The 14,010-nt window shown below is 41.4% G+C and overlaps 1 protein-coding gene across 1 annotated transcript in view; it reads left to right on the forward strand.

Moving 5' to 3' along the window:
* Window positions 1-14,010, forward strand: part of SYNE2 (spectrin repeat containing nuclear envelope protein 2) — a 503,718-nt gene that overhangs the window by 175,707 nt on the left and 314,001 nt on the right. The window contains 4 exon segments of the mRNA XM_089687495.1: window positions 2,047-2,204; window positions 7,397-7,544; window positions 8,884-9,525; window positions 11,834-12,405. Of these exon segments, the coding sequence (XP_089543621.1) occupies window positions 2,047-2,204; window positions 7,397-7,544; window positions 8,884-9,525; window positions 11,834-12,405 (1,520 nt within the window).

The following is a 14,010-nucleotide window of genomic DNA, read 5'->3' on the forward strand; positions in this document are numbered from 1 at the left end:
GAAATGAACACACAGTTTTTGTTTTTATCCAGCTGTATTTACTCAGTGCAACGTATAACATCCAAGTGAAAGAGATAACACCAACACATCAGAAACAAATAAAAACAATTCAAAACAGAATTACTGAGTTGAAAAATGGATCACCCCCTCCTAAAATTGACTCGTAAGCTCAATCAAGCATAGCTAATCACCTTCTTAATGGCACACAAAGCCATTTGACTTTAAATCAGCTGTGGTCTTTTTGATTAGCTCTGCATGAAAGGAAAGGAGCTTTCCTGGAGCATTTCAGTCACTGGTAGTGCAACTGAAGTAAACAAGTCAACTTTGGGTGGCAAGGCACTGTCAAAAGATCTCCAGGTTAAAGTTGTGGACAGGCTCAAGTCTGGAGATTGAGACAAAACAATTTCAAAGGTTTTATTGATGCCTAGAAGCACAGCGAGGTCTACTAAGAAGTGGAAAGTATTTGGTACAACACAGACCCTCACTGGATCAGGAGATCGCTCCAAACTGGTTGAAAGAGCCAGGAGGAAACTGGTCAGAGAGGCTACCAAGAGGCCTACAGCAAATCTGAAGCAGTTGCAGGAATTTATGACAGAGTGGTCATTGTGTGCATGTAACCACAATATCACAAATTCTCCTGGAGCACTTATCAGGATAGAAGGAAAAATGGATGGGGCGAAATACCTTTAAATACTTGAGGAAAATCTCTGCCCTCTGTCAGAAAGTTGTCAATGGGAAGAAGGTTTACCTTCCAACATGACAATGACCCAAAGCACACAGCAAAAATGACCGTACAGTGGCTGAAGAAAAAGGTGAATGTCCTTGCATGGCCTAGTCAGAGCCCAGACAACTCCATTGAAAATTTGTGGAATGACTTGAAGACTGCAATCGCCATAAAATTTAACTGAGCATGAGCATTTCTGCAAAGAAGAGTGGGCAAATATTGCACAGTCTAGATGTGCAACGTTTAGAGACAGATCCCAACAGACTAAAGACTGGAATTAAAGCAAAAGGTGGTACAAAAAAATACTGATTTTTTTTTCCAACTTTGTTACTTTGTTTTTGATTTTTTTTTTTTCTGACATGTTGGTGTTACATTTCACCTGGATGTTACAACTTGCACTGAGTAAATACAGCTGGATAAAACAAAAACTGTGTGTCTTCCTTTTCAGGCTGCAAAGCAACAAAATGTGATTTTAAAGGGGGGTGTTTTTTTGTTTTTTTCCTTATACCAACTGTATATAGGCTTCTAAAGAATTTAAATCTTCTACCTTAAATGTGTATAAATGTACTGGCTTATTTATAAAATATTTTATTTTTTACGAGTTTTTATAAAGTGCTGACAAGTTACACAGTGCTTTACATATTGTACATTTAGATCAGTCCCTGCACTCAAGGAACTTGCAGTCCAAGGTCCCTAACTCACACGAATACATATACATACTAGGGCCAATTACCTTTGGACTGTGGGAGAAAACCTAAGCAAGCTCATTGAGGACATGCAAGCTCCATGCAGGCAGTGTGCCCTGTTTGGGATTTGAACCAAGGACCAGAGTGCAGCGTGGCAGAGGTGCTACTCCCACTATTGCTACACTGTCAGCTCCCTGAATTCTCAGTCTTTTTCCCTGCCTGAGTGTGCAGAATTGTTCTGAATGTAGTGGCTCATTATGTACAGGTAGTGATTTGCAGAATGAGATGTAGTCGGGATAGAAAATAAATGAAGTGCTAGAAAACTAACTGAAACATTGAAAAAAACATTGAAACTGCAGATGGTTTCTATCATATTCATCACTTCTCTGTTATAAACTCTATGGAATGGACTATCTAGGGCATGCATGAGGCAGGAGACTCCTATATTATGTTGGTACAATATATGTATGTGCTATTCTTTTTATTGTCAGTGTGGTGTAGTATGTTAAATGCTCCATTTGTAATTGTCTCTTGTCCTTCTCATCATCTCTAGCAATGTTTATTTTTAAAAAATATTTGATCATTCTGAAAAAATTAAGGAAAAAAATCATATATATTTATATATTTTCATTTTAGGTTTTACAGTCAGAGCTAACAAAATGCTGGAGACAGTTGGAGTCCACGTCACAGGCAATGGTGAAACTTATGGATGGTGATAAAAAGGCAAAATGCTCTGAAACCATGGCTGCCCTTCAGTCTGGCATGGAAGAGGTTACTGAAGAAATTAAAACCAGGTTTGTAGGAAATAAATAATAACAGAATTACAATAGATATGATATATAGATGAACCAGTGACATAGATACAGACCTGGTTCTTTGAAACAACATGCAGTCTTGTGTCATGGAGGGCAAAGATAATACTGGGTGGCAAACTGCGTTTTAATTATCCCACGTTTCTTTATTATACAAAAGGTATCATAGATATTTGATGATCTTCAGCCAGCCAGATTGGAGAATGACCTGCATGTCTGCGGCGATTACGGTTCTTCTTTGAGTTAAACATGTGCTAGATGTTCCCCTCCAGGGATCTTTGGTGGTCTGGCCATCTGGGTAAAAGTATGTGAAAAAAATAAGCGGTCAGATTGTGCCAGCACTTTTAATTGTCCTTTAATTGCTTTATCTGAAGTGAAAGCTAAGCATCAACAAGATATTAGGGACCATTTAGCTGAGTTAGGCACTCACTGTAAGCCAGTTGTTGCTTTTCATTTTATATTGCGTGCTTTCTAGCAGAGGGAGAAAGCAGATTGATCTCATCAGTGTACTACTTCTCCTTCATTGTCCAATCACAGATGGTGCAGGTTCTAGGCAAGCTGTGTTGCTTGAACTCAGTGTAGTCTTTATGAAAGTATTTTGGAGTTCAGGATCTGACTTCTCTGTCTGCTTTTGTGTTTAGCTGGTAGTTTAGTGTCCCACTTTAAAGCAAACCTTCCAAAAACAGAATCCTGTGAAAAGTGTGTCCACCACCAGCAAAAACAGCCTCTTACCAGATTGCTAGACCCCAAATTGTAGGTGGTCCATATGGCATGAAGCTGTATGTATCCCGATGTGATTACAACCATGTAGATGTTCAAATGCTATGATCTCTTCTTTTTTTCTTTGCCACAAAAAGACAAAAAGAAATTTGTCTTAGTGAAGTACCAGCAAAGATTTATTGATTAAAAATGCAATAACTCTACTTACAAAATCAGAGATGAAATGGCACGTAACAGACGCCGCTGGTGCTAGCAAAAATGATGTCAGCATGGACTCCTCCAGGAAGAGAGATTAGTTTTATTACTAAGCACAGTGAAAAAAGGTTTTTGTTTGGTAAACCTATCATAAACATAAAAATCCCAACCCACCCCTCTGGTACCTTCTATTCACTTTTACTTCCACTCCCTTACATCTTTGATTTCCACCACTCCTCAGCAAAAGTGCATATGACAATACTGCCTGCTTCCCCACAGTGCAGTAGTGTCCAGTTGCCAGGTCCAAACAATGTCAATGGTGTGGATGTGCCAAAGAGCTTGCAATTACCAGCAGACAAGGGTACTGCCAGTGACTGCAGGCAGGGCCGTGGTTAATAGGGTACCACCAGTCCTGTACGGGGCCCAGACAGCTGGGTGAATTGGATGTGGGCAGAGAGGGTGATCAGTGTGGCGGGGGGGGGGGGGGGCAGTTACTGAAACCGATCCCCTGTATGTCTCTGTGTGCAGCAGCTAAGAGCTGGCTTCTTCTCTGGCTTTCAGCTGCTGCAGAGAGCCATACATGGGATTGGTTACAGTAATACCTCCCACCACACCCATCACCCTCCCTGTGCACCATAGTCTCCTTGCTGCCCAGGTCCCTCTTTGTGCCCCCACAGTGCTGCCGGCTTCCCTCCTCCTCTTTCCAATGGCAGCTGTAGACACACACAAGGATCCTTCAGAATAGGGAGTCGGGAAGGCTCCGGTAAATATTGCACATTTATCAGCCCCTTCCTTTTCTGAATGAACACAATGAGCGATCAGTACCGATCACTCACTGTGGTCATTCATAACTAAAGCATAGTCAACTGTCAGGTTGGCTGTATGGGGCCCTGTGGTTTCTAACAGCAGCCCTGACTGCAGGTAACATTGTGGGTGCAATAGTGGAGATCAAGTCAGCTTTTGTCTTTAAAGAGTACCAAACACAATGATTCTCAAATTTTGGTACCACTAATTAACTCACTGTATATGAAGTATGTAGTACTTAGTTACCCCATATATGAGTGTTCAGAAGTGTAATAGATGTGGGCTAAGTAAGCACAAAATTGAATTCCATCCCTGGCTAAGCACTTCATCTTTTAGACAACCTCAAGGGTTCAGGTAACAGATTTGTGAATATCTGCCATTCAGTCTTTTGTATTTACAGTGATATCCTGCATCTGTTCAGAAAACATAGTGAATATTTTTTTCATAAGCCCATCATGCTTGACTAAACCATACTGAACTGATAATGCCAGGCAACAGCAGTGCATCTTTTACAACCTATTTAGCCTTTTTGGTTGTAAGCAACATTATTATTATTATTATACAGTATTTATATAGCGCCAAAGGGTGTGCTCAGCACTGTACATTAGCGAGGGGGACAGAACATGAGACAAGACAGTACAATACAATACACGAGGGGTTCGAGGGCCCTGCTCTTTCGAGCTTACAATCTAGGAGGGAAGGGATAGTGGTACAGGAGGAAGTGGCTGTGGGGGATGGAGTGGTAGGAGGAATGGAGGAGATCGGTTGTTAGGTGAGGGTGGGGTAGGCTTCCCCTAAGAGATGGGTTTTTAGGGTGCACCTGAAGGTGAGGAGGGTAGGTGACAGTCTGATGGATTGGGGTAGGGAGTTCCAGAGGATGGGGGAAGTCCTGGAGAAGTCCAGCAGTCGGCCGTGGGAGGAGGAGACCAGGGAGCTGGAGAGTAGGAGGTCCTGTGAGGAGTGAAGGGCATGGGTAGGGTAGTATTTGGGTATCAGGTCAGTTAGGTAGTTTGGGGCAGCGTTGTGAATGGCTTTGTATGTCAGAGTTAGTAATTTGAATTGAATGCGTTGGGCAATCGGGAGCCAGTGAAGGGATTGGCGGAGGGGGGGGGCTGAAGTGGAGCAGTTGGTGAGGTGGATGAGTCTCGCCGCTGAGTTCAGGATAGACTGGAGTGGGGATAGCATTTGTTTGGGTAGGCCAGTGAGAAGGGAGTTGCAGTAGTCCAGGCTTGAGATAATAAGGGAGTGTACGAGTTGTTTGGTGGTGTCTGGGGTGAGGAACGTGCGTATCTTGGAGATGTTGCGGAGGTGGAGCCTGCATGACTTTGATAGTGATTGGACATGAGGTTGGAAGGAAAGGTTTGAGTCCAGGGTGACACGCAGGACTTTAGCGTGTGGAGTGGGATTGATGGTGGCGTTGCTAGTCGTGATGGAGAGGATGGGGGGGGCGCGGGCTGGGGGGAAAACTAGGAGCTCGGTTTTGGACAGGTTTAACTTCAGGAAATGGAGCGACATCCAGTCTGATATGTCCTTCAGGAGGTGGGCAGTGCGGGCGGAGAGTGAGGGGGTGAGGTGTGGGGTGGAGAAATAAATTTGTGTGTCGTCGGCATAGAGGTGATAGTTGAAGCCATGGGAGTGTATCAGTTTGCCAAGGGAGGAGGTGTAGATGGAGAAAAGGAGGGGTCCGAGGACAGAGCCTTGGGGGAATCCATTAGATATTTATAATGGGTTTCAACGCTTGTGTCACATTGTGATTTGCATATATACAGTAATTGTCTATACAAGCATTTCCTCGGATGCAGTAAAAGCTCTAACATTCTCTCTCTGTGATTTATGGATCCAAGAGCTCAAGTTCTGATTTCATTCTTGGACCAATTGCTATTTTACCAAATATATTATGTTTACCTTTTCAGAATTTGCAAACAACCACTTAAAAAAACACCTAGCAAATATTACAAAAAATTATAGGGGGTTTATGTATAAAAAGTTCACCATGCATATGTCTTAAGCATTCATACAGACACCAAAAATGATTAGTGTATTGTTTGCAATATGATTATCTCCTATGAGTGTTGACTCCATTTAGTGGCCATAATGCAGCATTTTCCAGAAATACTTAAATGGAAAAAAAAACACATTATGGCGACTACGTGGAGATGATGATCATAAGAGATAATCGTATTACAAACAGTAAGTTGATCAATCATGGCGTCTCTGTGAATGCTTAAGACATGTGCATGATGAATGTTTTACACAGGAGTGACGTCATCCCGCACCGGCTAATGAAGACTGTCACAGCCTAGCATCAGTAAGCAGCTGAGTAGAAGATGCCAGTGCTGGCGAGTGATGGAGGACCATTAAAGAAAAGGCAAATGCCATGGACTTTAGTTACGCTTTAACTTAATACCAGGTGATTGGTTTGCAGAAATATAAGTTTTAGGCTGTGTTAAAATTCTCAGCAAGGCCCAAATTGCAGTCATCTCGCACTTCAGGACTCTGAGCTTCAATGGTGATAAATTAATTTCTGCCATCACAGAGCCCTCAATCAGGAAGGGTGTGAACTGCTCATTTATGCTACTTAGGCCAATGACTCAGAAGTCATCCCTCAGTGTAGTGTATTTCTAAATTTGAAAAGGCATCCGCTCCGGATCCTAATATAACAGTGAGCAAAGTGGTTAGCTAGCTGCTAATTTTATTTCTCTGTTGGACCATGTTCTTCATGAATTCTATTCTTGGTTGCAGTGCAGATCAAACTAATAGCTTGATACAAAGTTTAGATATTTATTACATAGTTTAAAGGGCTAAAAAAAAAGACATTCCATTTCAACCGGTGTTTATTTTTTTTATTTTGTTACAATTCCCATGGCCCTTTTTATATTCTGTTTCCTGAGGAAGACATCTAAACGTTGTTGGAGGTTATCGACACTCCAGCTAGTACCACTTCCTGGGGGGGGAGTTCCATATTTAACTGTTCTAACAGTAAAGAACCCTTTCCACAATCCAAGGTTAAACCTCCTTTCTTCAAATCTCACAGAAGTTGGTAACTGCAAGGTATTCTTGTATTACAAAGAAAAACATGCATTCAGAGAGCTGGAACAGTCCCCCTTTATATTGTGTTCTGAACATTTTTGTTATTGATACATCCTATTTTTTGTAGGGTTTAATTTTCATAATTTTGTCCTGTACTCCTAAACACTGCAAGACGAATTGTATATATAAATTTTTTTAATGGTGTTTTGTAACTTGTTGGTTTATCTTTATTGAATTCAAATGGATTATTTTATCATTTCTGTGTGATTTCTTGATGACACATATAAAGTCCCATTCCTGGTCTCCCTACCTTGTCTGGCATATACAAGGAGGGATTTGTTTCAATTTCATCATATTTTAAATATTCTGTTCAAAAAAACTTGCACAATCATGTAATGCTTTATTATCATGTTGTTTTTGGCCAGGATACAGTCTTTGAGTATTACAATAAATGTGCTTCTGCCTATTGAGCAAGAGGTGTCTGTTCTGTGCGAATCAAACCTGCAGAATCCAGTCCAAGAGATGGAAAAGTTTACTGTCTCCAGCATTGGTTCAGTCTATCAGGATCTCCAGGTAAACATGTATTCAGTCTAAATTCAAGCTAGTTTTTCCCCTTGTAATTATTACATAGGTTGATCTGTCAAAAGTGAGCACATGTTCTAGCAGCCATGTCAAAATGGGAATTTCTTCCAGCAGCGTGGAAGTTCAGTGCTTAGGAGAGATTTCATTTAAAAAGGAAATCCGCTATTTGGGTGTGTCTTTCCCCCATTCCACTGCTGTAATAGGGTGATGGCACAGCTATTGTTTACATTGTTCATCCAACAGAAGTCCAACTCCAAACACAAAGTGAAGCTGTAAATGAACTTTATTTGTGCAATGTTAAATATCAACAGCAGGTGGCACAGTTGTAATGCCTGGAAGATAGTAGGAATTTGATTGGGGACTGGGGCTGAATTTACGCCTCTGTTTTAAGGCATATGCATTTCCTATTGGAATCAATGGATGTGCATGAAAAGCATGCTAACGTGTATTGTAACGGACATTGCAGTATGTTTTCATGCGTTGTCATTTTTTCCCCTCCATTAAAACACAATTGTGTAAAAACACTTGTAACCTGTTGCCATTGTTGACCTCTAGTTGTGAAAACTTTAGCTGCCGAACCATGCTGTCCCATTTCTATACTCTTATAACTCTTGGTACTCTTTATAGTTTTTTGATGCAATATTAGACAATCTCCCTGTACTGGAAACTTTGTATGCACCATTACTCCTTGTAACCCACCTTACCTATTTATAATTTGTTCAGTCTACAACTGTTTTGTATGTTATAAAATCTAAAGTACCATTGAAACCGAAAACTTTAGCTGCCTGGTCTTTGCGCCCATCCAGTGGTTTCAGTTCCTCCTGGGCCACTGACCTAAACCCAAGTATGCAGATCTGGAGTTCTGATGTAACACTGGCCTCCCGGATCTGCAAGGTTGTTGCTGCTACCTCCATTGGAGAGATTTTCATTTCCTGTCTTCTTGATCGGTGTCCAGACAGAGGTTATATTGGAAGCTGCAGCCCAATGCAGGTGCTCATTCTCATGGCATTTTGAACACCCAGCTTTACCAGGAGGTGTAGGTGCCTCCTAGAAGCATCACAATAGATTTATTTTTACAATGCTTTTGAAGGCAATCTGACTTTAGGGAAGGGAGGCTTTCAGTAGAGCAGACATTTCTTTTTCATGGAAGGTTCACTTTAATAGGGATATGGATAACATTTAAACCCGATAGAGGTTCTTGTCCTTTCCACCCTATCCAAAACTAACCTAAATGAAATTTGGCTGCAGTTGGGCTTCAGATGTGATTTCTTTTTAAATGTATTAAAAATTATTTTCTAATGTGTACTAATGTTATTTTCCGACCTTGTAGGAATTCCAGAGTTCTGTAGAAGATCAGATTCAGAGATGTGATGATCTGGAATCTGCAGCTGATGTGATTGACCAAACAAGTCCTGTCGATGTACAAGCCATCCAGTCCATTGTGCAAGAATACAAAATGCAACTAGGAGCAACAAGCGAAGCCATGAAGGAACGCGAGGCTCTCCTGAAAGACCTGGAGTCATTTTTGTCTTCTCTGGCAACAACCAAGTGGTCCATTCAGGCTGTAGCTGCTGTGAGTGAAAAGGACAGAACCACCATTTTACAAAAACAGAGGAATATTGAGCTACAAGAGCAGAAAGTTCATAGACTGAGGATGGAGGCTAAAGAGCTAGATGACTGCTTGGTACCAGCAAAGATCCGCTTAGAAGACCCAGAACATGGAGGACAAACATCCTGTCTAAAGATGGTTGATGGATTCTTTGAAAAGATAGAAATTGCTAAGCAAGCTGTTTTACAAGATCTAAAGAACTTGGACACACAGGATTCTGAGATACCTTCACTGAATGGTGCATCATATAGCCATTTGTCATCTGATGATGATGTACCTTCAAAATTAAATGACAGTCGTCAGGAAGAGAAGATGGAGACCTTTATGGCATCAAAAATTGATTTAGTTTTGCAGGAAATAAAGGTATGGATATGGTATGATTGGTTCTTGGTATGGTTCTTGGTAGGTGACTGCAAATAGGCCAGTTGTCATATGTCATATAGATTTACTATTAAAATAATTGTATACCCTCACATTGTAAAACAACCCATTCCGTTTAAAATGGAAATAAAAGGAAAAACATTATATATACCCTTTTTTTTTTTTTTTTCCTTTTTTTGTAAGTGATCATATTCCCTCTGTTCTCAGCTTCATAAGTGCTAGGGGAGGAGAAATAGCATTGCACCGATCTTTCCAGTGAATGGGAGGGGTGGGGAGTTGTCAAACCAAGTCTGATTGGAGAAAAGCAGGCTACGTTTCCAGCACAGCCAGAAAATTAATACCTGGGTGTTCTCCTGCTTAGTGTGGTCAGGTTTTAATGGGAAAGCAGAGGTACTGGCAGGAACACCAGGTATTTTACACAAAGAAAGCAATATGAAGAGAACAGAATACTTTTTCCACACAAGTACATTGTATAGCAGACATATTTTAGGAATATGAAATTTTGGCTTTACATATTCTTTAAGTGATGATGGGCACGTGTTCCATTTCACCATAGAAATTTATTTTATCAAATTGCAGATCTCACTCTGTAATTTGTCTGTACCTATCTTGGTATTTTTGGATGTTCACATGCACTTTTGGGTGTTTCTGTACCTCCCACTGCATTCTCCATAATAAAAAATAATCGATCCTGCAGGGAGTTTGGGAACCTTTCATATTCTCTGCAACAGGTGTGCAGACCCAGAAACTCAAAATAGGCAATGCTTACCGACGATAGCACTCAGCAACTCTGCAATGGAGTCCCCAAGGGGTAAAAGTACCCATCAAGGAGTTTAACTCTGCAGCATCTACCAACGACTGAATGATGAGGTTTTGGGTGGACTTACCTTTTAATTCCCCGAGTATTTGGTTTGGTTTATGGCCCAAAGGTGATGACCCCCTAATACTGATTTCCAAGTCAACGACACATCATTTTCACTTTGACTAAATCTACATGTTGCTGAATTGGGTGGAGAAGGCCAGTAAATAATTGAACCTCATGCATGGTCAAATAAATTAGTTTTTTTACATCTAGTAAATTAAGTATTGAAGTGATTGGATCACTTCCAAAAGGTGTTTTAGTTTATTTGCAATAGGTTCAAGGTGCCAACTTCTGCAGCTTTAGCACTGGGTGACCAATAATTAAATCCATGATTTTTAAAAGTGTATATAATTAAAGTATAACAATGGGCAAAAGCATAACTGACATATACTGTATATCTGTCATTAATGCAGCAGATTTTGTCTTTCCTCCAATGAGTTTGCCCGTAACCTAGTTTTATTACCTATTCACCATGCCAAAAGAGCTGTTTGTTTTCCATTCCTGTGACAGGGTGACAACCAGGGGCGGACTTACAACTTATGGGGCCCCCGGGCAATAGGGGATCATGGGGCCCCTGTGTCCTCGCCTGCACCCAAAAAAGCCTATGAAAAAGCCAATGAAAGGTACCAGGGGCATCTCATTGGGGCCCCCTACTGACCCTGGGCCCTTGGGCAGTGCCGGAGTGCTCGAATGGTCAGTCAGTCCGCCCCTGGTGACAACACTGTTCTGCAGTGAAATCAGTCCGCAGTTGTCACCCTGTGGACAGGTAGTATTAGGTGGATTTGTCATTTTATATGGACTACAAAACGACAACAAAAATGAAAGCCTAGCTCATGCTACCCCTTTTTAAACCGCTATAGCAGCGTTTTTCTTTTCTTTTGGAATGAAGGTTTAAACCTTATGAATAATCAGGAACTGATGTAAATTCCCCCAGCAATGTTCTATGGTTTGTCTCAACTGGGTAACTGTCATTTTTGCTAGACTGCTTGATCTGCACTTGAGGTGTAGATAAATATTAATAAAGGCTAATATATTTCGCTATAAGGGGCCTTTAGACCTGGTTCACACTAATACGTAAGGGAAACACAGCAAATCCTGTGCATTTCCTGCACAGCATTGCAGTTGCACGGCGTCCATGCGATCTGGTACATTTGGCAATGTTAAATTAATGACACCCTGAAACAGATTGCAAAAAGGAGTGCGATTAGCAGAATTAACATCACATAGGTTTAAACACCCTTGCGATGAAAGTCAGGTGTTGGGGGGAAGGGTCCTGCACCTTTTTGTCGCAAATGCGGTGCGATTTGAGCCATACAAAATGCGATTCCTGTGCAAATTACATGCGGTGTCCTGCACCGCAGAAGTGTGAACCTAGACTTATGGTTACATTTTTAATCTCTGCACTGTACATCTGCTTTTGTCTTTCAGGAAGTTCAAACTACTTTCGAAAATGAGATCCAGCACTGTGACCATTTGGACCTGTCATCCACTGAACCTAATTTGAATCAATATAAAATGGAATTGCAAGCCACAAACGAAGTCATGAGAGAACGAGAAACAAACCTTAAAGCACTAGGGGATTTTCTTTCATCTCTTAAAGCAGCTAAAGCATCAATTGATACTGAATCTGCAGGCTTTGTTATGGACAGGGAAACCCTGCTAGAGAAACAGAGGAACCTTGAGGAACTTGAAAAGGACATTTACCGCCTGGGCCAACAAGCTGAAAAACTTGATGACAACCTGCAATTGGCTGAGATCACACTCGAGGATCCAGAATATGGAGGAGTAACCTCATGCCAGAAAATGATTAGCATATTCTTTGACAAGCTAGAAAATACACGACAAGCTGTTCTGGGGGACCTCCAGAACTTGCAGGAAAGCGAGGTTCTGGAGATGCTAAACAACAGACAGAGAGCCCTGTGCAAAAATATTGAAGACATTCAGGACCAGGTTGATAAAATTGGCCTTCAAGATCCAACTATTCATGCTGTCCAACAAAGGTACTATATGCATTAATTTGAAAACATGTATAAAAGTATATACTCTCTATCCTTTATTTGCATAGAATTCTGCGTAAAGGCAAGTTTCACCTACAGAGGCAAACTCTGTATTGGATAAATTCTTGGGTATCCAACTATTTATCAACTGTGTACTCCCCCCAGTGCATAACTCAAACCTTCTTTTATCTCATTCCTCAATTTAATGGACACAGGGTCTTGTCTTTACACTTTACTTTCACGTTACAATCGTTTGCCACCATTCAGAGGATCTTATAACAATTCATAATTGTGACTTGTCCTTGTTGGAAGTGCTGATTACCAGTATTGGTGCCTGTTTTGGTCACTGATACTGGTAAGCTGCATTCCAGGCAATCTATATTTTATTTAATTACAGACACTGAAATTGGCTTGCATTCACATGCATTCAGTTGCCTCTGAGCTGCTGTTCTTTTACATGCAATTCAGCATGTATGTGAAAGCATTGAACTCATGCAAGTCAAAGAGCTATAAAAAGCACCACAAAATCATACAGGATTTGACTGGCTTCTGAGTCTGAATGCCCAATTCATATAAGACTAGCCATGAACTGTTCAAAAAGCACAGATGACAGCGTTGCCTTTCTTGACATGGCAAAATTTTAATATTGATCATTTTTTGTTTTCAAACTAATATAAAATCATAAAAAGGTTAGTTCACGTTTACAAAAAAAATTGCCTATTCAGTTGGCAATATAAAATGTCCCAGAGATGGTACCCCAAACCTCCTGTCCATTGATGTCCTACGGTCAGGAAGTGGTTAAAGTAGCTCTAAGCTCAGCGATGATGCAGTGGAGGAGATAGTGGCCCACACACGCAGGGGTTTGAGAGCTCGCTCCTTTGATGGTGGGGGTGAGCAGTAATGACTGGGAGTGAACTAGCAACAAGAGGGGACAAGTGATGCCATCTCAGCTGGTCTTTGAGAGGTACGTAAAGGGACTACGCCTACTGCAAGGGCATTATCCACCTTTAGTCAAAGCTGCACAGTTTTTTTCAACCTGTTCCTGCCTAGCCAATAGCAGAATGACAGCCAAGCGGGACTCTCGTCAGTCCTGGTGGGTGTGTCATATGACGTTCCTCCCGGACCATGCCTTGCACGTGCCCGCAGGGCCATGCTGTGGCTAGATCTGTCACTGGCTGTGTACCTCGGCCATAGACGATGACAGATCTGTGTACCGGCCCATTGCCAGTACCATGTGACCTGCTGTGACCAATCACAGCAGGTCACAGTCCTTTCATGCCATCCATTGTATACAATGGTCACTAGGTGTAATTGGTCACAGTGATCACATGTACAGACTGGGCCAATCACAAGCCCGTTTGTCATGTGATTAGCCATGGCCAATCACAGCTAAAAAAAAAACCCTGAATGAATCCATTTCATTCAGTTAAATGAATCCATTTCATTCAGTTAAATGCTTGCTTATAGCAAAGAAATCCTTTGCTATAAGCAATCATGTAACGGAACCGGACCCAGATTGCACTAGGGTATTTCCGTTAAACTCCAGCTTCCCTGTCCGAACACAGATCCACGGACACCACTCGACGTAAAATCAGGAAATAGACTGAA

Source organism: Staurois parvus, unplaced genomic scaffold (genome assembly GCF_062004578.1).
Source record: "Staurois parvus isolate SC_StPar_1 unplaced genomic scaffold, SC_StPar_1.0 ptg000426l, whole genome shotgun sequence".
Lineage (NCBI taxonomy): Eukaryota > Metazoa > Chordata > Amphibia > Anura > Ranidae > Staurois > Staurois parvus.